At 42.0% G+C, this 25524-nt stretch overlaps 1 protein-coding gene and 1 long non-coding RNA gene across 4 annotated transcripts; both read right to left on the bottom strand.

Moving 5' to 3' along the window:
• Window positions 1-125: 125 nt before the first annotated feature.
• LOC144305310 (uncharacterized) lies at window positions 126-20199 on the bottom strand. 2 transcript variants are annotated; one of them, XR_013372365.1, is made up of 4 exons: window positions 19638-20199; window positions 17934-18032; window positions 16239-16314; window positions 126-284 (listed from the first exon to the last, which is right to left on the bottom strand). It is a non-coding gene; the product is annotated as an uncharacterized LOC144305310 (long non-coding RNA). The 2 variants fall into 2 exon arrangements; XR_013372364.1 differs by lacking the exon at window positions 126-284 and having other exon boundaries at window positions 16112-16314.
• Window positions 20200-23186: 2987 nt separating this feature from the next.
• Window positions 23187-25281, bottom strand: RETNLB (resistin like beta). Of its 2 annotated transcripts, none has more exons than XM_077883863.1 (4): window positions 25028-25281; window positions 24619-24764; window positions 24041-24118; window positions 23187-23439 (listed from the first exon to the last, which is right to left on the bottom strand). In XM_077883863.1, the coding sequence occupies exons 1-4, from the start codon at window positions 25264-25266 to the stop codon at window positions 23312-23314; spliced, it is 591 nt and encodes a 196-aa protein (XP_077739989.1). In that variant the 5' UTR covers window positions 25267-25281; the 3' UTR covers window positions 23187-23311. The 2 variants fall into 2 exon arrangements, with proteins under 2 accessions (XP_077739989.1, XP_077739990.1); XM_077883864.1 differs by having other exon boundaries at window positions 24952-25087.
• Window positions 25282-25524: the final 243 nt, after the last annotated feature.

The raw sequence follows: 25524 nt of genomic DNA, 5'->3' as shown, positions 1-25524 counted from the left end.
ACATTTTTTTTTTAAATCTCTAAATCCCAGGTGTGTTACTTAATACTCCTCACTTTAGTCCTCAAACACGCTGCAAGGTAGGACTTAGTATCTCAGCTTAAACAAAATAATTAAAATGAAAAAACTTAAAATTTTTATTTATTTATTTATTTTTTAAATTTTAAATGCAGAAGGAAAATAACTAAAGTGAAAAGACCCAGCTAAAACTTGAAGCCAGGTCAGTCTGACTCAAAAGCCATGCTGGTTCTGCTTCTCAGAAGGTAGTCACAGAGCAGGCGAGGCACCTGTTGGTCAATGGAAGCAAATTATGTCACTGCAATACCAGCTTTCCTGAGACCAGACATCAACTCTCAGCAATTATATCTGCCATCTGCTTCCTGTGCCCAGCCTTAAATCAGAGGTGCTAATGCTATAGCATGAAAGGTTAAAAATGTGAAACACACAAAAAATCTTTTGATGATGAGATCAAGTCTGTTAAATATTCTTAGCTGTTTTGTGAAATATCATAACCAAATTTAAAACTACTAGTAATACTTAGCAACAGAAATACATGAAATGAATTTGAAAGTACTATATTTTATTTCTTAAATAATTGAAATTTGTTGAAGGGTAACTAACATCGCCTCCATGGACTTCTAAGAAATTATACCTAAGAAAGAGTCAGCTCGTTTATAATGACAATAATTACATTTTACAAAATTCAACATTTGAAAGTCACTTTCACAAATACGGTGTGAGCTTCATGACATTCTGTGATGTTGGCAGGTATTATTCACTCCATTTTAAGATGAGGATAGTAAGGCTCTGAGACCCGTAAGGTAAGATGCTATCCTCAAAAGCAGTCACAAAGCAGTAAACTACTCCTCTGCTTTCCCAAGTCTCCAAATCAAAGCTGGACAACATTTACTCCAATGATGATAGTTATAAATATATTCTTTCCCTCTTAGAGAAGAAATATGTTGACCTAAATATTTGACTGAAGACTTCCTGCATAAGTTGATGGCCTGAATTGCATATTGCAAGTATGTTCCCCTCAGTCCATCTTTTCTCTCTAAATATAAAATTAAAGGTGGATATTTACTAGGCAGAAGAAAATCAGGGGCACCTGACCTCCAAATTTAGTCAGAGAAAATATATAATGTAAATAAGATGCCCCACAAAACACAGCAGAAATGGAGAAGAGAGATCATGGGTCTGAATTCTGCTGGGAAGCATCATCAAATAGGGCATATGACTGAGAGGACTGGTTTGGGGAAGGGATCCTGGGGCTTCCTTGATGTCAAGAATATTTGGTGATTTTTATCCCAGGAGGTCCTACTCAGAGTATTTCTTAAAGGGAGTAAGTTCCCCTTGTACAGAGAGTTGGGGCAATAATTTGAAGAAATGATGCAGAATAAACAAGAAAGAAGGAAAATCCTTCAGGCAATGAAGTTGTCTGGAGCATGGCAGGAAGGTGACTCTGTGGCCTCTCTAAGTGGTCTTGGTGAGGTACCTCATTCCAGAAGTGCTCGGAGCAATCTAGAGACCACTAGTCATTTGGGAATATGCGGTTGTATGAGACATCAGGCTTCCATCCCTCTTTCTTCCTATCATTGTCAGCCAAATGGATGAATGAATACTGCTACGACTACCAATATCAATAATAATAATCCTAACTTTACGCCAGATAATCACAATTTTCTAACTTGATCCCCATGACATGTTTATGAAGTGGGATAATGGCTGGCATTTTACAGATGAGGAAAGAAGTCAAGACGGGGAGATAAACGTTCCCCTCTCTTGTCTCTTGTCTGGAATTTGAGCCCAGGCAATGTACCTGCAGTGCATTCAGCAGGCATCTCTGAGGTTGGGGCCAGACTGGAGATAAAGAGTTGCCGTTTCCCCTGTGTAAACATTATTAAATCACAGGCCTAGGAGACACCTGTTGGATAGCAAATACCCTCTTGATTGACAAAGGTAAAGAAACAAGCCTATTTACACACAGATGTCTAACAGGAGTTATGAAGCATAATATTAAAATATAAAGGAACACCTGGTAGACCCAACTAGGTGAGGAAGCCTCAGCTAGGAGCAGATAACGTCTCCAGGTGCATCTATACACCGGAATACCTGCATTCTCATTACACGGTACAGCCATTCCCTTAGGAACTCTTTTTTAGTTCTGGTCAAGATTTAATCTCCTGGGTATTTGCTTTCACAACACCTTGTCCACCCACTTTCTAACACCTGACTTGTATTTGTTTTGCATCTGCAAATAGAACTGTGTTTGTCTGGTCCTCTTCTGGTTTGTATAAGATAATAGAGTTGTATAACAGTTGTTCTAAAGAAATGTCTGTTACATTGAAATGGCAAAGAATGTTAGAGAATTTTGGATGACGTGGAAAAATTTGTATAATGTTTAAGTGGAAAGGTAATAGGTTAGAAAACCATATGAGATTATGATCTAGTTTTCGTTAAAAATGTTTTATATGCATAGCAACACACTGGAAATATACGTTCTAAATAGAACAGTGGTTTTCTGGATGGTAGATTACAGATGCTTTGATATTCCTTTTTTGGCTTGACTGTAGCTCTTTTTTTAGTGATTACCAGGTTTTACTTATGCAGAAAGAAAACATCAATTAGACTATTTTTAGACTCTACAGAGAAGGACCAAGACTTCTTCACGTGTGAAGAGTGACTGACACATAACTGATACAGCATTGCTGATTTGACCCCAGTTCACTGTGACTCTCAGAGAAGGAAGCAGGCTCAGGCACAGGGCAGGTGAGGAGGTTGGCAAGAAAGGGAAAGAAGTGAGGATGTAACAGAATGAAAGGAGGGAAAGAGAGTCAGTGAGGGAGGGAGGAACCCAACTCTTTGGGAACACAAAATAATCAAGGCACAGAGTCAAGCTTTCTTAGTAATTCTTAAGGACGACTAAGATGATATTCCTGTTTAATTTGTCTTTAGAATATTAAATACAGTCATCCCAAGGCAGGGAGATGGTGTCCTGTGACCTACTGGCCTTGTTAAGCATCAATGGAGTCAATTTTTTATCAAAAGATCTTCTACTTCTAGAATGTGACTCACACATCATATAGAAACTTGTGGTTTCTCAGTTTTCTTAATCAAAATTCTGAAACTGGGAGAAATAATTTTCAAATGCCATGCTTTTCCCCAGTGTTCAGGTGTTTGCTATTTAACCCTGTCATTGACTATAGAGAATGTTTTGATTCTGAGCAGAGATATGAGAAAAAACACAACGAAAAATGGTGAGTTCTGGGTCACTAAGGCAAATGGCGGTTCTTCTCATCTGCTTGCCTATCCCCACTGCAAGAAAAAAAAAAAAGTCCAAGAGGCAAAGGCACTCATTTCCTTTGAAACAAGAGTCATACAGGCCATTTAGATTTTCATTAATAAATGGAAAATCTTTTACAAATGTTTTGAAAAATGTTTTTAAAAAGTAATAGAGGCACTGAAAATAGAAGCCTGAATCCCACCTTTACTCATCATGTGAGGCCTGGGCCCATGTGCCCATATGTCCACCTAACTGCTGAGAGAACAGTAAGAGCTCCTGCTAATTGAGAACTTACTGTGTGAGAGGCTTTACTAGTCACCTCACCTCAGTTTCTCATTCTTTCAGCATCTTTTGGGTGGAGGAGTCACTGTAGAAAATTTCAAAACTGCATAAAGGAAAAAATAAATCTAGAGTCACCGCAAATGTTATCACCCACAGACCCAGGTCGAAGTTGCAAAAAATGGCCACTCCACCTTCCCCTTGAAGCCCTCAAGCTTCTGCAGTCACCACGGATGCCCGTGATGCCTCACGAAGATCCCTCCTCAGCCACGGCTGCAGTATTCCAATGTGGCATGATTACAGAGGCTGACTATATCCAGAAACTTCTGTTGCTGAGCTGGAGAACCAGAAGAGCCAATGATGTAGTTCCAGTTGGAATTTCAGGTTTTGCCAATCCGCTAGAAGACTGAACGTGGAGCTGAAAACGACTCACCCAATGGGAGACTCACCCAGGATGGAAGGCAGGCACATCTATTTCTATCTTAAATAGTGTTACAGGAGCAAACAATCTTATATGTATTGTGGGACTCTTGGTTCCTCAAGAGAAAGTTCTAGAAATGAGAATGCTGGCTTTAAAATATGCTCTTTTTAATCTACGTCTTGAAAATGGTATTGTCCGGTTGTCATTCTGGAAAGAATAGAATCAGTTCCACTCCCAACAGCAGCATGTGAAAGTGTCCATTTCCTTACACATTCACACAAACACTGGGTAATACTATTCTTTTAATCTCTGCCAGTCTGATAAATGAAAATGTTATCTTACTTTAATTTGCATTTAATTACCAGGAAGGCTGAAAGCTATTGTCAAGGCAGGTATTTTTCCATTTTACAGGAAATAAATGCAACATCCTGTATGTCCCTCAATGATAAGGAATCGTGGTGAATGAACTAGCATGAATGACAACAAACTGTTCACGTCGACATTTATTATGTGCCTTTTATATGCATGAGTGTTAAAAGTTTTTCTTTTCCACAAGTCAGTGAAAACCTAGACAGGAGAGATTTTACTTTGTTCATCCCTTCCAGAAAGTCCAATTTTCTTTGGATTCTAAGACAGATATAGTCACCTAGGGATGTCTTGCAATGCATCAAAAGAGGGTTGCCTGGCACCCAGCCGGACAACTAAATTTGCTTTCCTATGGTGAGCTCATGCTTCATTCCCACCTTTTACCTCTCGACGACAGGGACCAGAAGTCCAGGGAGTTTCAGGAACTTGTTCAAAGTCAAAAACGAATTAGTGGCAGAGCCAGGACGAGCTCTTCCTCCTACCTGTCTTCTTTCTTCTTGTCACTGTATCATTATCTCCTGTGACTTTTGTCTCCCGAGAGCTGGACCGAAATGATGCCTTTTGTTTCTGAACTTGCTCTTGATTTTCTACTTTAATTACTGCCCTTGGGTTGATTACAGCTCTCCAAGTTGATTTTCAGCACTGCCAGAAAAGAAATCACGCTATACGCTGTCATCATTGTGCCTAACATGGTGCTGCCAGGACTAGTAACCATACTTGTGTGTGGTTCTGCTACAGCTCTTATCTTTTCCCAAATACGAAGCCCTTCCCAAATCTCCTAGCAGGTTGCTTTTTAGAATATCAAAAATCAAGGCACATTTCCAATTATCTCATCTCAGAAATGGTGTGCCTTTGTTGACTGTATAAAACACTTTTTAAGCAGAACATTAGGAAATTGTTATGTGCTGTTAGTTTTTCTTGAGTTCAAAAGAAATGGGTTTTTCTCCTTCTGCTGGGGCATTTCTTTAATAGTTACTAGGTGATTTGGAGTGTGCTCAATTTGATCTGAGCTTCATTTAGTGATTTAAAAAAATTTTTTTTAAACATCATTAAAGTCTATAGTAATTGTCCTTAGAGAACAAGCAATTTTTAAAGATCTTTGTTCTTTTCCAGTCACTAACTAGACAGTTTAATCTAAAATGAAGGGAAAAAAACCAACACTAATGAGCAATTCCAATTTTCTTCTAAAACGTAAACCCTGCATTTAAACCACCATGGGATGTTAAATTCTTGAAGAAGGAGGAAAGAGAAGGCTAAAACCACCAGTGAGGAGTTGTTTTTTTTTTTTAAATCTTGCTAATTACAATTGCAGAAAAAAAAGAAATACTACTCCTTTCAAAACTACCCAAAGCCAGCAAAACAAACTCTAGCCAGAGAATTTCCTGTTGATGGCCCTCTGGTTTCCTGAGAATTATACCGACAATTAGAATTGTCTGAATCATACGACAGAGACTGTTGCCAGATGAAATACGTGGGCTGATTTAGAGTGGTCGGCCCTTCTTCAGTGGTCTTGATTATCAGTGTTAATTCCGGAACCTCTGCTCTCCACGAGGCCCCGGCAGATAAATAACACCATTATTCTTTAGCTCTCAGCTCAGGTATAAGTCCCATTCGGGGGGAGCTTAGATTTATAGGTGATGTAATTTAGAATTCTAGGCTCATAAGTTAATGCTTCAGAAGTGTCTTCTTTATCTTTTCTGGAATGATAAACAGATGGATCCCTGGCACAGTTCACCATCTCCTTGCTTGATCTCCTTGCTGTTGATGAAGGCCTTATTCTGCTAGATTCACTGCTGTTTGCAGTAGAAAAAGCGATGATTTGGCGTAGACGAGAAAGAGTTTAATGTCAATGGCAGATAGTAATATTTTTGAAGCGGTACCATTGGCAAGATAAATAATACTCCAGAGCACTTACTATGTACTAGGCTCTGAATTGGTGCTTTGGAGAAGTCATATTAAAGATATTTTAATTGCATAAACAATTAAAGCTAATATTTATGTGATGTTTTATATATGTTACCTAGTCAGTCTTTCCACATCCTTATGAGGTGTGCATTATTGCTATCCCCATTTTATACATGAGGAGATAGAGGCACACAGCGATTATACAACTATCTCAAGTTCATGCTTTTTCTTAACATTTAGATGTTTGCTTTGTAACCCTCACACTGGCGATAGAGAACTTTTTGGTAGTGATTCTGAGCAGAGAAACATGAGAAAAAACATAAAGGAGAATGCTTAGTTCCAGATCACTAAGGCAAACAGTGGTTCTTCTCATCTGCTTGCCTGTATATAGCTCCATTGCAAAAACAAAACAAAACAAAACAAAACAAAACAAAACAAAACAAAACCCAAAATGTCCAAGAGGTGAAAGCATTCATTTCCTTTGAAATGGGAGATATACAGAGCATTTTGATTTTCATTAATAAATGGAAAACCTTTTACAAATATTTTGGAAAATTGTTTTAAAAGAGTAATAGAGCCACTGAAAGTAGAAGCCTGAATCCCAACTTTACTCACCATGTGAGACCTGGGCCCTGTGCCCACGAGTCTACTTAACTGATGACAAAACAGTAAGAGCTCCTGCTAATTCTGAGCCTACTATGTGGGAGGCTTTACTAGTCACCTCACCTCAGCTCTCTCTCATCCTCTCAGCATCTTTCAGGTGGTTAAATTGGTGCTGCTTTTGTATCTGAGGTACCCTTTCCACATAGCACTTACTTCATGATTTTGAAATTATATATTTTTTAAAGATTTTATTTATTTATTTGAAAGAGAGAGAGAGCAAGAGCACAAGCACGGTGAGGGGCAGAGGGAGAAGCAAGCTCCTTGCTCATGTGGGGCTCAGGGCTTGATCCCAGGACTCCTGAATCATGACCTCAACCTAAGGCAGACGTTTAACCAACTGAGCCACCCAGGCATCCCTTGAAATTATATTTTTATTGCCCTGACTACTCAATGAGTACTCAAGAGCAGCGGCCATATATCCTCACCATTGCTGTATACGTAATACTTGCCAAAATTCATAGTATACCATAGACACTAAATACGTGTTAGTTAAAAAATATTTGGTGGTTTTTTTTTTAAAATAATTTATTTATTTATTTTTGAGAGAGAGAGAGAGAGAGAGAGAGGGAGAGAGTGCCAGCCGGGAGAGGAGCAGAGGGGGAGTGAGAAGGAGAGGAAAGAACGTGAAGCCAACTCTGCAGTGAGTACACAGCCTGGTGCAGGGCTTAATCTCACAACTCTGAGATCATGACCTGAGCTGAAACCAAGAGTCAGATGCTTAGTCACCCAGGCACCCCTAAAAAATATTTGTTTTTAATAAGGAAATATTTTTAAAATTCATGATAGCTTTTTGATTTGAACTTTCAATTATTCCCCACAAAGGAAAAAGCGAAATTGAGGAAATAATCTCTATCTTGGCTCTCCCTTTTCCTTGCCTAGGATATAAAAATCATACCAACCCCCTTCCTGGTATCCCTTCATTGCTTTTGTTCCTCCTTCGGTTAGAATGGACTCCAATTCCAGGGGCTGAGAGCTGATTTCCTGCAGTTTGCTCAGCTGTGTGTTGTTTGCACTTTCAGATCCTCATAATGTGAGGTGGGCCTTGCAAAGGTGTGCCTGAACTGGTGACAGATTAATAATTTACCAGAAAAATGTGAGCCAGGCTGTGTCCAGTCACTGTTTGAAAAGGAGAAATGCCCTATTTGCCTCAGGCGATAGTGAGGTTTCAGGTGTGATCAGTGACAAACAAAAAACAAGGATGTGAGCTAAGATAAAACCACCTTTGGTTACCTGAGCCTCACTGGCCTCATGGGCACTGCTAGTTCATTTCCCCTTTGCACCCCTGGAGTGCTCAGAAGAAGCTCAATAAAGGCTTTTCTAACAATGAGGGCACTGGTCTTAATGGGATTTCTGTCTTGGTTCCCAGAGTGCAACACTCCTGAGATGAGTCGAAAACACTTAGGATCTAAGAGATGTGGTGGGGGCATCCTCCATGATCACACATGGGATTATGCGAGAAGTTCCATATTTCTTTTAAGTTCTCTAAGTCAGTTTTAGTTTACAGCCCTCATTCTTCCAGGCTTGTAGGAAATTCAAACTCACTCTGTATCAGGGCTACCCACTTTATAGTGGAGTAGACATCTTATATAAAGCCAAGAAATGGGGAAATCTCTTTTGATCATCAGTCATTTACCAGAGACCAGAGTTGTTCCTACTCTATGGCCCCTGGGGACAATAATTCCACTGGGTCCTCACCATGTTCACGGTACAAAGCTCCCTGGATACTAGTCTCCTTGATAAATATGGGATCCTCCCCTTTTTTGAGGTGTTTTCACTTCACTCAGGTGGACTTAGGAAGGAGAAGTAAGAACATTCTTATAGTTAGGGAGATCTTAGGCTTCTTTCCAATCGCTAGCCCAGGGAAGTATATTCTCCTTGTCCTTAGTATGACAAAATGTTCCTCTCTTCCTGCCTACACAATAACACCTTGACTGGTTCTCACTGGAAGAGCCATGGGTTCTTTAGTGGGTACTGGAAGAGTCATGTACTTGGCACTACGTACTTCAGTCTAGCCAAAGGCCTTGAAGCAAGGATTAACAAAACCTGGCCACCAGCTTGAAATGAGGGAGAAGGAGAAAATAAACAGAAGTAATTATTTTAGTTCTTAATTCCTACTTTCTAGAGCGAGGGTAGACATAGAGGCAGAAAATGCAGAGACCACACGTATTACTGGGGCCCAGATGTTACAGGCAGAGGGAATTGGAGTTGAGAAGCCATAACTCAGGTTACTTAGTGAGGGTTTCCTGATGGGAGTTGAGATTTATTTAAAGATCACAAGAGCAATGGCTTAGCTGCTTTCTTCTAGAGTAGGTGGCAGCAACAAGCTGTGGTCCAGTCTAATGGCACACCGGTTTTCCATAGGACATTCAAGGAGAAATAGCCATAGTGACAAGTACAACCAATGATGGGATATCCTGCATGGAGTGGACAATGAAATCTTTAAATTTGACAAGAGAAGAATTCTTAACTCAGCCTACCCTACTTCCATCCCGCTAACCCTTCTTCACCCCGTGGCTATCCTTTCTCTACCTTTGGGAGTTCAGTAAGTATCATGGAAGAAGGAGGCAAGAAGCCAGAGGACAGAGGACATAGACTTTCAGATAAACAAGTGGCAAAATGTCTTTGAAAGAAGGGACAACACAGACCTTAATAGACAGAAGGAGAGGAAAAGGACAGAAACCAGAGATCTATCAGCATCACCCTCCAAGGAAACAAGGATGGGAGAAGGGGATTCGGGGATAGCGAGTCAGACCCGCTGGCCTGGTGCAATGAGATGGCAGGGAGGGGAAACAGGTGCTTGGGGTTGGGGTAGTAGACAGAGCTGGGTGCAGGGGAGTCTTTCAAGCAATATATTCAGAGATCCTGACCTCGTTGAGTCCCTGCAAGAAGTCACTGTGTCTAGGCTGAGATTATTCTAGACAGGTGAGTCATCAGTTCTATGAAGAGTGAAAACAATCTGTGCTAAACCTGTTGATGTCTGGAATCTGGGTGTGGATATGTGGTGGAGTGTAGGGAGCTGAACATGGGTGAGGATCCCAGGTCACTTACTCTGGGAATCATTTGTTGTCTCTATTCTCTTACCCACAGTCAATTCTGAGATGTTCTGGGCCCCTTCTGGAGCCACCAGCTCAAGAAATATAAAAATGAGTGCCAGAAGAAAGAGCTTTATCTTTTATTCCTGGGACAGGACAGGAAAATAAGAGAAAACTACAAAGATGCCTGGGGATTGGGGACATGGATAGTTCTGGAAAAATAGGGACTGAAGAGCCCTGCAGCTAGGTTATAGAAGGTTGAGGTCTCAGGAGACAGCTGGAAGAATAAAATATAATGGGAAGAAAGTACAATGTCACTGACCGGGTCTTGATAAAGCAATTCTAGATAGGGGTCCCTGGGTGACTCAGTTGGTTAAATGTGACTTCAGCTCAGGTCATGATCCCAAGGTTGTGGGACTGAGCTCCCCATTGGGCTCCCTGCTCAGTAGGGAGTCTGCTTCTCCCTCTGTCCTTCCTCCCACTTGTGCTCTCTTTTCTCAAATAAATAAATAAAATCTTAAAAAAAAAGATGCAGGATTTGGGTTGGCATAAACTTTTTTTTTTTAAGATTTTATTTATTTATTCATGAGAGAGAGAGACAGACAGACAGAGAGAGAGAGAGAGGCAGAGACACAGGCAGAGGGAGAAGCAGGCTCCATGCAGGGAGCCCCATGTGGGACTGGATCCCGGGACTCCAGGCTCACGCCCTGGGCTGAAGGTGGCGCTAAACCGCTGAGCCCCCTGGGCTGCCCAGGCATAGACTTTATATATGGCCTCAGCCCACAGCATGAAGACTTTTCCCCTTTTTAAAACTTCCTGCCAGTGCAATAATCTCCGCAATCTCCAATCTCCAGAGGGGGCTGCCACAGAAAATGCAGGAAGCTTTGCAAACTGGCCTTTTGGAGGAAGCCTCATTCTCCTCCAAAATGTGATAGTGTGAAGTGTGAAATTTTTGCACCCTCTTCTGAATACCCAAAAGATGACCATTGTCTCTAAAGCTACCCTTCAGAGAAGAAATGGGTAGGAAATATCAGAAGGGGAGACAGAACATGGAAGACTCCTAACTCTGGGAAACGAACTAGGGGTGGTGGAAGGGGAGGAGGGCGGGGGGTGGGGGTGACTGGGTGGCGGGCACTGAGGGGGGCACTTGACGGGATGAGCACTGGGTGTTATTCTGTCTGTTGGCAAATTGAACACCAATAAAAAAATAAATTTATTATTAAAAAAAAAAAAATGACAAAAATAAATAAATAAAGCTACCCTTCAGGTAGAGTAGTTCCCTTTTCTTCTGAGCTCATTCCTAATGTTTGCAGAAATTCCTACCCAAGCCAGGTCCATCTTGCCACACGGCTTGCACAAACCCTTCAAGACTCTTCTATAATTCAAGGCAAAAATAACTTGCCCTTTAATGTCCTTGTGGTCTAGGACATCAAGCTAACACTCCACGTTGAGTAAGGTCATCTTTTAGGATCACTACTTCGGATATCATTTGACTTGCATGTATACCATGGGCAGCTCACTATCCTCTGCCTTGACTTCGTCCTCTTGCCTGACATAAATGTGAAGCTACGTGGGGCCTAAATTGCTAAATTGCTAGGCAGATTCTATCATTTAGCCTCTTCAAATTGTACTTACAGAAACTGTGAAGCACAGAGCATCCCCAGTCTCGAGCATTAAGTATATGATTACAGTTTATTTTGGTGTCTTTCATATCTTTTCTTCAAGTCTGTAAAACTCCAAGTATCTCTGGCTTATAATTTTGCTTATATTTTATTTCAGAGTAGTCAATGGAAAATGATCCCTTGGTCATTCTGAAGCAAAATATGATATAGCAGTAGAATTATTTCAGCAAGGCTTGAAGCCAAAGACCTGTAGCACCACAAATAATTAAATCGTATGATAAAGCATTTACAACAAAACATGAAGCAAAACACATCAATCTAGGCCAGTGCACTGGAGGACCCTTTATTAAGGCTTCCCTCAAGCTCAGTGTTTTTTGTTCATTGACATTCTTTGTAATTGCCAGATGGTTCTAATTATATCCTATGGTCATTCTGGTTGCTCTGATCTAAAACATGGTCTGGTCACTGAACTGAGAAACTGAGAATTACCCAAGGGACGGAGGTTTAATGTTCATTTTCACAGTGGTAATGTTTTTATTGGTCACAGCCCTTTTTAGGTATGAACTGTATCCCAAACTGAGAAATTTTTGCACCGGAGCCCATTTTCATCTGAAGAGCTAGACATGGTTATGATTTACAACCAGGTGCTATTTCAGCTGCCCAAGTACTAGGAATATTGCAGAACTTATCACTGCTCAATTACCTCGTATCCAACCATTATTCTGAAGTAATTAGGCTGGAATCCAGCCAAAAATTTACCTGTCACAAACAAGTTCATAACAGTGATCAGAGAGATCTAAACACTGTTATTTTACCTAAATACCCTTATTGTTGGGGTTGGTACTGTTTTATGCTGTGTGGCACTTATTACTCCCAGGCACAAAGGAACATCCTATTGATATTTTGTACTCTTAAAGGTAAGCATTCAGGCAATTATATAGGAGGTACTTTCTTAAGTTTTAATTTTTTATCATGGCAATCCAGAGAGTCAAACTCCTAATTGGTCAGGGCACTTAAGACATTAGGTCAAGACCCAATACGTATAAACATTTCCAAACTCAAGAATATGGTTTAAACATATTTGAGCCCAGGTGGCCTTTCAAGCTCACTTGTTCAGGGGCACTTTCCTTTGCTGTGTCCTGAAGATGGTACCATCCCAGCTCTTTACGTCAATCAGCCCTCCTCTGAGCTGGAAGGGCTGTGGATATGGTGAACGGTGGTGTAGGTCGTGAAGAAGTCTGTCAGTGGATATGCTAGGTGCAATATACACTGGGCCCTGGTAAATCTATCACTTTTAGGTCTGGGTAATGGTTCATGCTTATTCCAATCAGGTTCAAGCCACTGTACATTCTGACAGTCTGCATTTCTCTCAGCCAAGATTACTTGGCATTTGTTGGGACCCAAATCATAAATTTATTTAGAAGGCCCTCATAAGCCTAGCTCAGCCCTTGATGTTCCTCAGTCTACTTTGGGGGGTTTGGTGAAGATTGCTGTAATGAGGGAGGATGAGATTTTCCAACTCTGCTGTTCCAGACAGTGATGTCATCACAGGGCTATCTTACAGTTGTACCCTTTAAACATAAGTTGATGAGGTTTAAAATGATCACAAAGATCTACTCTACCAAAGAACCAGCCTCATTTGAGAGCAAGGTACAGGAGGTCCCTCCAAGTTCCTGTGAAGGTAAGGGCAATATCCTTCCAAAGAGATCTCATCCACCTTAGATGTGCTCTCATGCCTTTGGTGTTTTAGGTTATAAAGAGAGAAAGGTTTCTAGTCAGATATTTGCTCCACCTCCACATATTACCTAGTTCATGGCTGAAAAGCTCTGCTATATGACAGCAGGCTTCCCCACCCCATCCCTACCCCCTGCCCCATGAAGTCCCTATTCAATTCATTATCTTTTAAAATTCAGCTTATTTCTTCCTCCATCCTGAGAATCAGAGTGAGTATCTGTCTTGCCTTCATCAGGAACAACTCTACAGGAGATACTTGGCAGAAATATCCAGGCATGGCCTGAGTCACAGTTCATGCATTATTCCTAACGATGGGGAAAGCTAAAGCCTTCACTCACTGAGATTCTTTAAGATGATTATTTTGAATTCTTTGTCAGGCTATTCCTGGATCTCCATTTATTTAGGATTATTTACTGCAGATTTATTTGCAGTTCCTTTGATGTCCTGTTTCACAGTCTTCATTTTCTTTGTAGCTTTGTGTTGGTGCCTATGCTTTGGAAGAAATAGCCACCTCTCCCAATCTTTATGGACTGGCTTTCACACTTCAGAAGACTTTCACCAATCTGCCTTGATAGAGATGCTGAGAGCCTCTCAAACCTTTTCTATGGATATGTCCTCTCTGGACTTATGCATGTAAATTCCTAATTTCAGGGATTTCTTGGTTTCTTTTCAGGAACCCCAGATCTCTTGCTCCTGGTGTCTGACTGCTGTATCAAGAGTTGGGACATTGGAGCCACTCTACTCCACTCCTTTTTTTTTTTCCCTATGGAGAAAACTCAAGTTCTTGTGGAATTTTTTCCTCCCCAAACTTGTAGAGCTGTGCTGGGTACAGCAAGCCGTCCCCCTCTTTTCCTTTGTGCTTAGCTGCTGGTTTCATCAGTGCTCTGGGTGAGTTGAGACAGAAACCAGCCCTTTCGGCAGTGTGCTGAAAATTGGATGCACACTTCCCTCCCTGCCCTGCGGGGAGAAACTGCAGGCTGAGGTCATCTCTCTTGGTGCTGAGGCTGTCCTGGCTTGGGAGTGAGGCTGATGCGAGTAAATTGAAATTGTTCTTCTTACACATTTCAGTGCAGCTCTTAAAGGTCCTGTGCTCATCTGGAGTGTTGCAACTTCTTAACTGGATTTTTAGACTTCTCGTAAAGGCATTGGGGTATGTACATCATTGTCAAATTGGTTTCTGTGGAGAAATGAGGACTAAGACTTCCTATTCCACCATTCTCCTGACAACTAGTTACATTTTAAATCTTACAGGGCCTATAGTCCTACCTTACAAAGTCTCTCTCTCTCTCTCTCTCTTTTTCTCTTTCTTCCTCTCACTGGGGATGAAAAAGCAAGACAATCAACACTTTATATAGTTTTCTTTAACTACATAGATAAGCTTTGATGGAATGTCCAGGGCCAAGACCAATGTTTGTATAAACATCTTGAAAATTTGGCATTTTATTCTTTAGTTTATCTAACTAGGACATTAACAGATTTGAATATGTTGGCACTCTGTCCAAAATAGAATAGCCCATTTATAAGTGATGTGGTTTCCTTCCCAGCAAGAGAAAGAAAGAAAGAAAGAAAGAAAGAAAGAAAGAAAGAAAGATGGCCCCCTGACTTCAGGGTCCATTCTGGGCTTCTCACTTTTATCCACCTAAAATGAAATTCTGAAGCCTGATATTTCACAGACACTTTGCTTCTGCTTGAAGCAGACAGACTGAATTCAGACTGCTTATAGATGCTAAGGAGATGTAGATGCCCAAATCAGAAATATGTAAGTTTAGGTGGAAAGTAAAATAAATGACACTGAACTATTGCTTTCAGTTTTGAGAATCTATGACTGTCATGACTTACATGTTTAAGAAACTTTTTATTTTGAAAAAGCTTGGACTTACAGAAAAGCTGAAAAAATAATAAAGTTCTCCTATACTCTTCACTTGGGTTCCTCAAAGGTTAAAATCTTATATAATAATAATTATGAATCTAAGAATATCATAATCTAAGAATCTAAGAAATAGATATTGATGTAATACTATTAAACTGTAAACTACTTTTTTTTCAGATTTCTCCACTTTTTGTCATCATCGTTGTTGTTGCTAAAATCCAGGATCTAGTCTTGAATCTCATAATACATTCATCTGCAATGTCATCTTAGTATCCTTCAATTTGTGTTAATTCCTCAGCCTTTTTTTTTTCTTTTTTTCTTTTCTTTTTTTTTTTTTTTTTACTTTGATGCTACTAAGACTATTGGCCAATTCTTTAGAAGACTGTCCTTTAGTTTGGGCTTGACTGATGCTTTCTCATGATTAGGTTGAGGTTATGCATTTTTCACAAGAATACCACAGAAGAGATATACACCCTCAGTGTATCAGATCAGGGTATACTTGTGATGTTCACTTTGATAATGGAGTTAAGGCAATATCTTCCGTGTTTATCACTATTTTCCCTCTGTAATTAATAAGTATTTGAGGGAAATACCTTAACACTATGGAAATGGCACAACTTCTTCTCACTGGTTGTACCTGCCCCAGGTGAAAAACAGTTTATTATCCCATTTCTCCCTCAGAAGCTGTTGCTTTTCAGATTTGGGTTAATTTTTTTTTCTCTGCCCTCCAGTGGGTTCCAAAAAAGTCATGAACTCACCATTTATCCACTCTTTTACTTATTATAGGTATAAGAGTGATGTTCATTCCACCTTTCTATATCCTAAGTCAAAACCACAATGCTAAAAAACAAAAAACCCCACAATGCTATATTCCTTCTTGTTTTAAAGATGAGCCTCTAGGGTATATTTTCCAACTGATACAAAAGCTTAGAAATAAAATTTTCAGGAGAACCAATGTTTATTTAGAAAAAATTAAATGAGATTTAAATGCTTATTAAATACTACATGCTTTTGTCATGAGAAACAGGGTATAAAATAGAAAGAGCCCAGAACTGGGAAATCAAACCTCTGACTTCCAATGTTGGCTGTCCCACTAGTGATTTCTTTGACCTTGATCAAGCTCCTCACCCTCCAATTATCACCTGAAAAAGGGTAGAGGACAGATTGGACAGTGGCTGGGATGCATCCTGGGTACACAGTTTTCTGATCCCATGATAATAGCTCACCTGCTTCTGATGGCTCCAGAGTAATATAGTATTAATAATATAATATAGGAATAATAGTATTGAGTGTTTTCTATGTGCCAGTCACTGTGCTAGGCATTTAGCACAGGAACCTCATTTAATCATTAAGACAACTCCATGAGTTGGAAATAAATAAAATGGTCATATCCCCATTTTACAGAAAGGGGAACTGAGATTCCTAGAGATTGAGAGAATCAATGAAATTTATGCAGGTTGTGAAAGAAATGAAAGGTGAAGTTCCATCTGTCTAACTAAAGCCAATGTTCTGTACACAGCATGTACTTCCTATCTCTGAAATGGAACACTAGAGTAATCAGTCTAGGATCCAGTTTGTACTTCATTTAATTCCAGAGCATGCTATGATATACAAGAAACAGATCTTAAACTCCTACACTATGTAAGATTCTGTCCTAAGCACTCTGGAGGATGGATATGACATAGTCCTTGCTGCACAGAAAACTTAGTATAGTAGGAGAAATGAGACATAACACATAAAGAGATCATCAACAACACAGGAAGCAATCCGTGAATGTAAAATGAAGATGTAGACAGTGGAAGCAAGAGGAAGTCGTGGTCACTGTGGGCTGGGGTTGGTCAGAGCCAGCTTCAGTGGGAATGAGGTCTGCTCCTGGCCTCAGGACAGGCAGGCTTTCTCTAGAGTGGGGTTGGGGATGGGGGAATGGGGAAGTGGGCTGTGGCACCGGGGTGGCAGTTGGGGTAGAAGAAATGGATTGTCCAAAAGCATGGAGGAAAAAGAAGTGTGGGGGAGTGGATTAGGGCTACCAGGAGTAGACACATTTGAATAGAGTGAACATCTTCTGGGGAGGAGCAGCAAATAAAGCTGGAAGAGTGGACTGGAAGTGCTTGTGGAGGACACTGGAGCAAAGCTGAGGACAGCAAGCTTGGCACACCAGGCAATGGCAGAGGTAGGGGGACAGTGAACTTTTTCGAGTGATTTGAAAAGAGATGATTCCAGGAGAGAAACTTATACAGATGGGCACAGTGGGTGGCAGCAGGTGGGACAGGCTCAGGAAGGGCCTCCGGAGGCTAATGTGGAGGTCCACACTGGGGCGCCGCCTGGTCTAGGGGAAAGGTGGCTTCAGAATCACACAGGCCAGGATTAGTATCTCCCAGCTCTGACTTCTTGGCTGTGTCACTTCAGGCAAGTTTCTCAGTGGCCTTGGGCCTCAGTTGCCACCGCAAAATGTAGATAACACCTTTGCCACAGAGGTGTTTATGGACTCCTTCAAAACATTGGTTGAGTCCTCCCATGCGTCAGGTTGGGAAAGGAGAGGCTTCAGGGAGGACTCCAACATATTAGGCCTGAGCAATGAGTAGAGTGGATTTGCCACCCTTGTGACACCGAAATGATATACTGGTAAATAGTAGCTTGTCCATGCGTGCTGGCGCTCCTCCAAGGACCATGGGCTTCCTGTGCGGCAATGCAATATGGCTGAAGCCAGTAGTGTGAGCTTTCATCAACAGAGAGAGTAGTCAGGGCAAAAATATGTGCTTACCTAGAATATAAAGTTCTATGAAGGTTCTAAAGCCCTTGTACTGGTGATTATGTCTGTCAGAATTGCAGCAGGAAATAGATGTGCATCCAACCCTGGTACCTAAGGGGAATCCAACAAAAGGTCAGAAGGAGGAGCAGATCCTGAAGCCAAGAGAGAGAACGACCCAGAAATGAACCCCTGATGGGAGCACTAGCTTCCGTAGAATGCAGTGACCCGACGTGGAAGGAGCCTGGCTGTATAGTCTCCTCCTCCCTGAAAACGAAAACCCAGAACATTAGCTACCACCCAGTGCTCCCCATAAAAGTTAATGGGGAGAAAAAAGGAAGATAAGAAACAATTAACTAATGTAAAACAGAGCTTCTAATGTCTCTGCCTCTGTCGCTGGTCACAGGCTGTGGTTGGTAGCTACAGCGTCTGTCTCCCACCACCCATTTCATGCTCTCTGCCCTCTCCCAGCACCTAGGTGTGGTCTAGTAACACCAAAGACACAAACAGAGAAGTGCAAGGACTATCTTTGCTATTTGTGAGGCAAGGATGTCACAGGCGGGGGGGACTTGAGAACTTATGGTTTGAAGGAGAGGGGGTGGAGGTTTCCTGGTTGGCGATTTGGTTTTATTGACTTCATGGTCCCGACTGAGAGCCTGCGTCCTTCACTTAGATGAGGAAGCAGCAGCTGGCCACGTACACCCTACAGGATTGCACCGCAGGTGCACATGGTGCCCCCTGGACCTCTCAGGGGCCACAAGCACAGGCACACGAGCAAGCCCTCCCCCATCATCCTTTGTCTCCTCCTTTCCAATGGGGCAGAGACAGCATGGGATTAGATTGGGAGGGGGAGATGGAGGACACAGAAGAGGAAGGAGGTGGTATGGCGATGCCGTGGAGGAGAGGAAAGATTGGAGTGGAATGAAACCTCAGTTCCCTAAATGGCCTCTTGGGAGGAAAGGATGGAAAGTATGGGTTTTGGACTTTTGGCCCAACCTGTAATGTAAGACATTACAATCCTGAGTTTGGAGAAAACGTGTTGGTACAACCATGGGTTGGCAGCCTGAGCCCAGGGGCATGAGGAAGGGCAGGGGTGAGTAAACACCTCCATCTTCATATAATTACTTATGTGAGAGGAAGGAGGACAGCTCACTTTCATTAGTGATGCTACTACAGAAGAGCTGTTTCATGCAGTCCGAGGGCTTGCATTCACTGGGAGACACGAAGAGCTGAGCTAAGAGCTAAGACAGCTAAGACTGGGTAGCCCCTCCCCTACACTCTACATCACCCTCCTGCAAAGGAGTCAGCGTATCCAGGATTGAGCCACTTAATGGTGGTCCGCTGCTGGATAAATTCTATCTAAGCCTCAGTTTTCCCTTCTGCACGATGGAAAGAACAGTGCTTACCTCATAGAGTTGTAGTGAGAAGTTCATAAAATAATAATAGAATGCCTACCAGGGCCAACGCGTGGCAAGGGCTCGAGAATATTAGGTGTAGACTTTGACAGCGAGCCGCCAGCAGCTAGAAGAGCCCATAAAGGCACAGAGAAGGCAGGGAGTTTGGGATGAATCTTAAAGTTAGGGGTTGCCATCCAGAGATCGGTTAGGAGATGGGGTGGAGTCTAATAGCAGGATTGAGAATCTGCAATATGATTGGCCCTGTTCCCATTCCTCCCCCCCCCCAATAAAAGTCAGCCAGTTCACCAAAGGCCGCTCTTACCTTTTCATCTATAACGAAGTGCAAGCGGCACTGAGAATCCTCTGGGCTCATGAGTTGGAAGGTGGGATGAGGAGGAGGTGAGAAGAGGGCTTCATCCTGTTGGAACACCGCATCCTGCCATGAGGAAAGAGTGGAGAGAAGGTGAAGACAATTCAGGGGTCTGGAGGTGAAGACAGTTTCGGGGTCTGGAGGGGAGAGGAGGGAAAGGTCACTAGGAAAGAACTGGACTGGGCAGCCCGGATCCCTTAGCAGCACTCCTGACAGGCAGAGATGTCAGGGAAGAAAGCTCTGCGTCAGACTCCCACAGCCAGGATTAAGAAAGGGCTGCCAAGGTTGGGAGGGCAGAGACGTTTTCACCCTGGCAGCGTGTGGCGAGGGCATTCCCTCTTTTCCACCAACCAACACAGTATTTGGGATCTAAGGCAGCCGGGGAGGGTCCAGCCTTCAGAAAGAGGCTGAAACACTCTCCAGTGTGTCCACAGAGGGACAAGCTGCCTTTGCTCTCATTTTCTGCTGGGGAAGCCTTTCCACCTTTGTCTTTCCCCCCCTTCCCCTCTCTTGGCAGCCCCACAAACCTGGCAACTACCTTGCCAGGAATTGCCAAGTTTGCTAACATCTCACTTTATAGACCTTTTGTTGACTCCTTCAACAGGAAGAGGCAGAAAGGTGTGGTCTTAGAACTCTGGTTGTCATCTGCTGAGTTACATTACATTGTCCTTGACCAATTCTGTTCATGGGACAGTAACAAAAATTCCAGCTGGTAGAAGCCTGGAATTAGAATGGAAGCTCCACTGGGGGACCTGGGTATCTCAGTCAGTTAAGTGTCAGACTCTTGATTTCAGCTCAGGTCATGATCTCAGGGTTGGGAGATCCAGCTCTAAGTAAATAAATAGTTAAAATCTTAAAAAACATAGAATGGAAGCTCCATGAATGGCAGTAATTTTTGCCTTTTTCGGCCACCACCGTATCCCACTGCCTGTCCCACAGCGGAACTCAATAAATACTGGTAAAAATGAATGAGTAATAAACACTGATTTGTTTACTTATGAAGAAATGAGGTTTTAACCATACTAGGCTTTTTTCAAATTCTTTGTTCCAGCAGCTTCAGATTCTTTCCCTTCTTCTTCTTTACCATCCTTAGAGTTTTTCCTCAAAGATCACAAGATGGTTGACTAACTCCGTGGTCACAGCTCCAGACTTCACGTCCTCACACCCAAATCCAAAGCAACAGAATTATCATGGACAGTTTTGAGTCTTTGCTTTTCATCCAGGAAGCAAACTCTTTCTCAGAAGACTCAAACAGAGTGCTCCTCTGTGTTGTTGGCCTATTTTGGGTCACATACCCCAACTCCACCCCACGCAAAGGTGTCTAGGAAAGAGAATATTTGGCCAAGAGGAGCAGAAGCTCCCTTATTGACTTAAACAATAATTTATCCCTGAGGACTGGGCACAGTACTATTCTGAGTGAAACCAGGATGCTGTCCACACAGAGAAAGGGGAAATTGGCCACTCAGTGGGCAACCATATCAGCCAGAGCTACAAAATCCAACTTCTGCTTCTGCTGTTGCTAACGTCTCTGGTTTCCACCATCACTCTGACTCTTCTTTGAAAGATGTGCCCTCTGAGGTATAGTTATTTCTTCCACAGGCACGTTGAGTGTGGGATCCTGGGACCAGTAAAACAGTGTCTGTCCCTCAGTGACCAGGGGAAGTGGAAGAGAAGGCAAGAGAGGGAGCTGACTCAGACTTAATAGACTAATTCATTTGTTCATTGAAGCCCCTCCATGGGCCAGCTGCCATTCTAAGCACTGAGGATTCAATGATGCGCAGATTAGACAAAGTTTCGTCTTTCATGGATTACATGTTCCAAGGGGAGAGATAATACATTAACAGATAAATACGTATTTTGAAGTCAAGACTAAAAAGGATCAAAAAAGGAAAAAAGGGTAGCCTGGGTGGCTCAGCAGTTTGATGCCTGCCTTCAGCCCAGGGTGATCCTGGAATCCTGGGATTGAGTCGGGCTCCCTGCATGGATCCTGCTTCTCCCTCTGTCTGTGTCTCTGCTTCTCTCTCTCTCTCTCTCTGTCTCTCATGAATAAATAGATAAAATCTTAAAAAAAAAGAGTTAAAAAAAAGAAAGAAAAAGAAAAGAAAAATGATAAAAAAGATAAGAGATAGAACATGCCAGAAAGGCTTCTCTGAAATAATGGTGATTGACCTTGTGTGTGGAGAACCATGTAACTATCTGGGGGATGTGAAGTAGAAAGGCCCTGAGGTAGTAGTGTGGCTATTGCTTCTAGGAATACCAAGGACTCAGATGTGGTCAGGGTGAAGGATCAGAAATGAGGTTGGAGATAGACCCAGAGGCTAGATGCAGATCATGTTGGCCATGGTAAGTACTCAGGATTTTATTTTCTGTGTAATGAGAAGTCACTAGAATGTGTAATTTGGTCAGAAATGTGACATGACTTTGGTTTATATTTTAAGAAACTCACTCTACTTGCCATAAGTAGGGGTATTGAGTTATTATTACACTGATTTATAGTACACAACTGAACAAAAACATTTATAACAGATTTTGATAAGTAATAAACACAAACAGTATATTTTGGAAATATGCTTCTTAGAGAGATGGAGCTGCTTTTTTTTCTTTGAGTAGTTTATATACCCATGAACAAATAATCCTAGAGAGAGATAAAGTTTGGAGCCAAGTATATTTCTCTTTTTTCTTTTCATAGTTACAAGCTTTGAGATGACAATTTCATAAATAAGTATGTAGGGAGGGAAAATTTTATTGTAGTAATATCATTCATTTTGTTTGAATTTCTTTTGAGTTTTTTGTTACAAATCTTACTGCAATTTACTATTAAATATTATTTTGGGGGGTCTACCGATTGATAACTGGATGACACCCTCCTTCGATATTGTGTTAAACACTGGAAGTCTCACAAATTGTAAAAGGACTGGATACCCTAGTCACCAGATCACTCAACCTTGATGCCAATATTTTGAATCATTCCTTTCTATTTTGTAGATATTTATACCCCAAGCTGATGAATTCATAGTAAGGTTCTATGGCAGGTAAAGGCTGTGTTTTTCTTTTGTTATGGAGGAGAAAGACAATGGCATATTCATCACTTTGATCAAAATAGATCTCTGACACATAAGTTTAGGAAACAGTACATACCCAAACCAGGAATCTAGAAATTCATTCTTTTTAAACTGTCTTTACCTGTCTCCACCTTGGAAAGCCTACCTGCGCTCAATTTGGAACCCACTGTTCTACTCAGTGAGCTCCATAAGGGTATGCATGTTATTTTCTTTTTTTTCCTCTGTACTTCTAGTACAAAGCAAAATGCCTGACACAGTCATTGTCCTTTTATTAAACAATGAGGGAACCGGGAGTCTGGAATATCAATCTCAGTTTTTCCCATTCTCCCCATTTTTTTCCTTAATCTTTGCTGAGATGGGAGTAATTAGGATGCTGGAGAAATTTTCAGCTAGAAGAATTCTAAGCCAGGGTCAGTAATATAAAAAATACAAACACAGAGAGATATAAAAATTGTCTTTATTACCCAAGAGGCAGGTTGTGACAAATGAAAGGGACAGTTTGAGGCAGGTGTATGGTTTCATTACAGTCATGGTCACACCATTGGGTTCTCCTCCTCCTCCCCCTCAGGTCAGGTGGCAGCAGCGAGCGGTGGTCCAGTCGATAGTGCTGCACTGGCAGTGGCATGTAGTTTCGCCCTGGATATCCCAGGAACCACAGCCATAGCCACAGGCACAGCCAGTGACAATCATCCCTGCATGGGCACATGAGACATAGACCCTTGGATTTTAAGAGGAGGGAGGTGTCCTCCTATCATTTTTCATTTCTGCGTAGCCTAGTGGTAGATCTAAGTTTTGTGGGGGCTGAGAGCTCATTCAATTTTGAGAGCCCCCTTTAAGAGAAAAAAAATACAAAAATGACTAAAACAAATTTAGGTGTAGGGCCATGGAAGAGACCCGTGAAAGTGAGGGGCCTGAGCAATTCTTTGCTCAGATTCATGGTATATTTACCTCAATGCTGGCCCTCCCCACCCAAACAAGGGAATAGATCAGGAAAGGGAGGTGAATGATGGGGGGAATGGGAGGTGACAGATCGTAACAGGACAACTGAGGGAAGGAGGGCTGGTGTGTGAGGTCATGAAAGGAAGGTGGGAGGGGGAAGAGGCCGAAACTCAAGAGCCCTCAGTAGCACTGTTAAGGGAATGAGAATGGGCAAGAGATCTCTGGGAATCAGGATTACGACTCTGCCCCATGGTAATACAAACATGAGACAGGGGGAAAGTATAGATGCTGGGGGATGGTCAGGGGAGGATACAGGGCACCTTTCCCACCATTCCTCCTCATGGAGTTACTCACCTGCAGGGCAGGAGGACAGTCTGCCTGATTTCTTGACACTGACACATGACAACCTTCGTGTTGGGGAAGGATGTAACTCTAAATAGAAGAGAAGAAAGGGTATTGCCCATGATATCTGTCTCCCATCATCCCCTTCCACAACTCCTTTTACCTCAGAAGTGTCACTGTGTCCTTAATCATGCGTTTGTCCTTACCTCAGAAGTGTCACTGTGTCCTTACTAGCTTTTATCATTGAGTTTCCTCATTTGTAAAATAGAAGTAATAGTTGTACTTACTTCATAAAGTGAAAGTCAAGTGAAGTAATCTATGTAAAGCTTTGCATAATTTGTTTACAATAAGTGTTCATAAGTTATAACTATTCTCCTCATCACCAAAGTCATCAGGTACTATTACCAGGGAAATCTGAAGTTTTAGTCAGGAATCCAAAAACGATATGGGAGTAGATCCCTGGGCAGGAAAATTAAGCTTGACTGGACTTCATAGAGGTTGGGTATTTGGTGAAGGAATAGAGAAATTAGGTTTAGGAGTAAGAGGCATGATTAGGGGTTCTCTTCCACTCTCCACCCCCAGTCAATTACCTAAGCCACTGAGGGTTTCCTTTATCTTTGTATCCAGAATGAAGTCCAAGGAACACGGAGCAGTCCCTGGGATCATCAGCTGGAGGAGGATGAGGAGAAGGAAGCAACAAGTGGTCTTCATCCTGTAGAATGGCAGTGTCCTGGGCCTGGAAGGAAAGATAGAAAGCTGACATCTTTGACCTCCACTATTGTCCAAAAGGAAGGAAAAAGAGCTCGGGGAGAGTTTCAAGAGAGAACATATGGAGTAACTTGGGTGTCAGTGTAGAAGAGCCTGGATCTCTCCCAAGTGGTTTGAAGAATCAGGAAGGCTGGCTGCAGAGCAAATTCACTCACCGAGAAGATCAGAAAAGGCCTGCAAAGACTGGTAGGAAAGGATATTTTATACCCTGTGGCATTGACCTGCACCAACCTCTCAACACACAAGCAAACACAACATTCAAATACACTCCCAAGTATATTTTCCAAGAAATGCTTGCTCGGGGTGTGACACACAACTATGATAAACTTCAGTGGGTCCATGACAAGCAGCAGCTGCCTTTCCCCTGGTTCTCTGCCAAGGGGAGTCCTCCTGCCTTTCTGTTCCTCCATCTCCTTTCTTCTCAGTAACTGGATAAGGCCAGCACCTAAGCCTTCTGTTAACTGCCGCATATTAATAGGCCTTGTGTTTGAACTTTCATCAGGAAGAGGTGACTTTAGATGACCCTATATCATCTGTTTAGACATCATTCTATTGCCTCTGGCTAGTCCCATCTGTGGGAAAGTAACAGAAAACCAGATTATCACTGGTTTACAAACAGGGAAGTTTAATATTTACTTAACCAGAAGCATTAGCGTTTGATTGCAAGGTTCTTGTTGGAGCTTTAAGACGGTCATTATTAGCTTGATCTCTTCCCTTTTTTTCCCTAC

The sequence above is a fragment of the Canis aureus genome, chromosome 35 (assembly GCF_053574225.1).
Source record: "Canis aureus isolate CA01 chromosome 35, VMU_Caureus_v.1.0, whole genome shotgun sequence".
NCBI lineage: Eukaryota > Metazoa > Chordata > Mammalia > Carnivora > Canidae > Canis > Canis aureus.
This window is presented reverse-complemented; position numbering and strand designations above follow the sequence as displayed.

What these genes read in the sequence shown, in the direction of transcription:
- RETNLB (XM_077883863.1), bottom strand. Translation starts at nt 25,266, where the DNA reads ATGCGGCAGTTAACAGAAGGCTTAGGTGCTGGCCTTATCCAGTTACTG. An exon ending in GTTTGCTTGTGTGTTGAGAG is followed by an intron (nt 24,765 to 25,027) that starts GTTGGTGCAGGT and finishes CTTTCCTTCCAG; the next exon opens with GCCCAGGACACTGCCATTCT. An exon ending in ACTGTCCTCCTGCCCTGCAG is followed by an intron (nt 23,440 to 24,040) that starts GTGAGTAACTCC and finishes GTGCCCATGCAG; the next exon opens with GGATGATTGTCACTGGCTGT.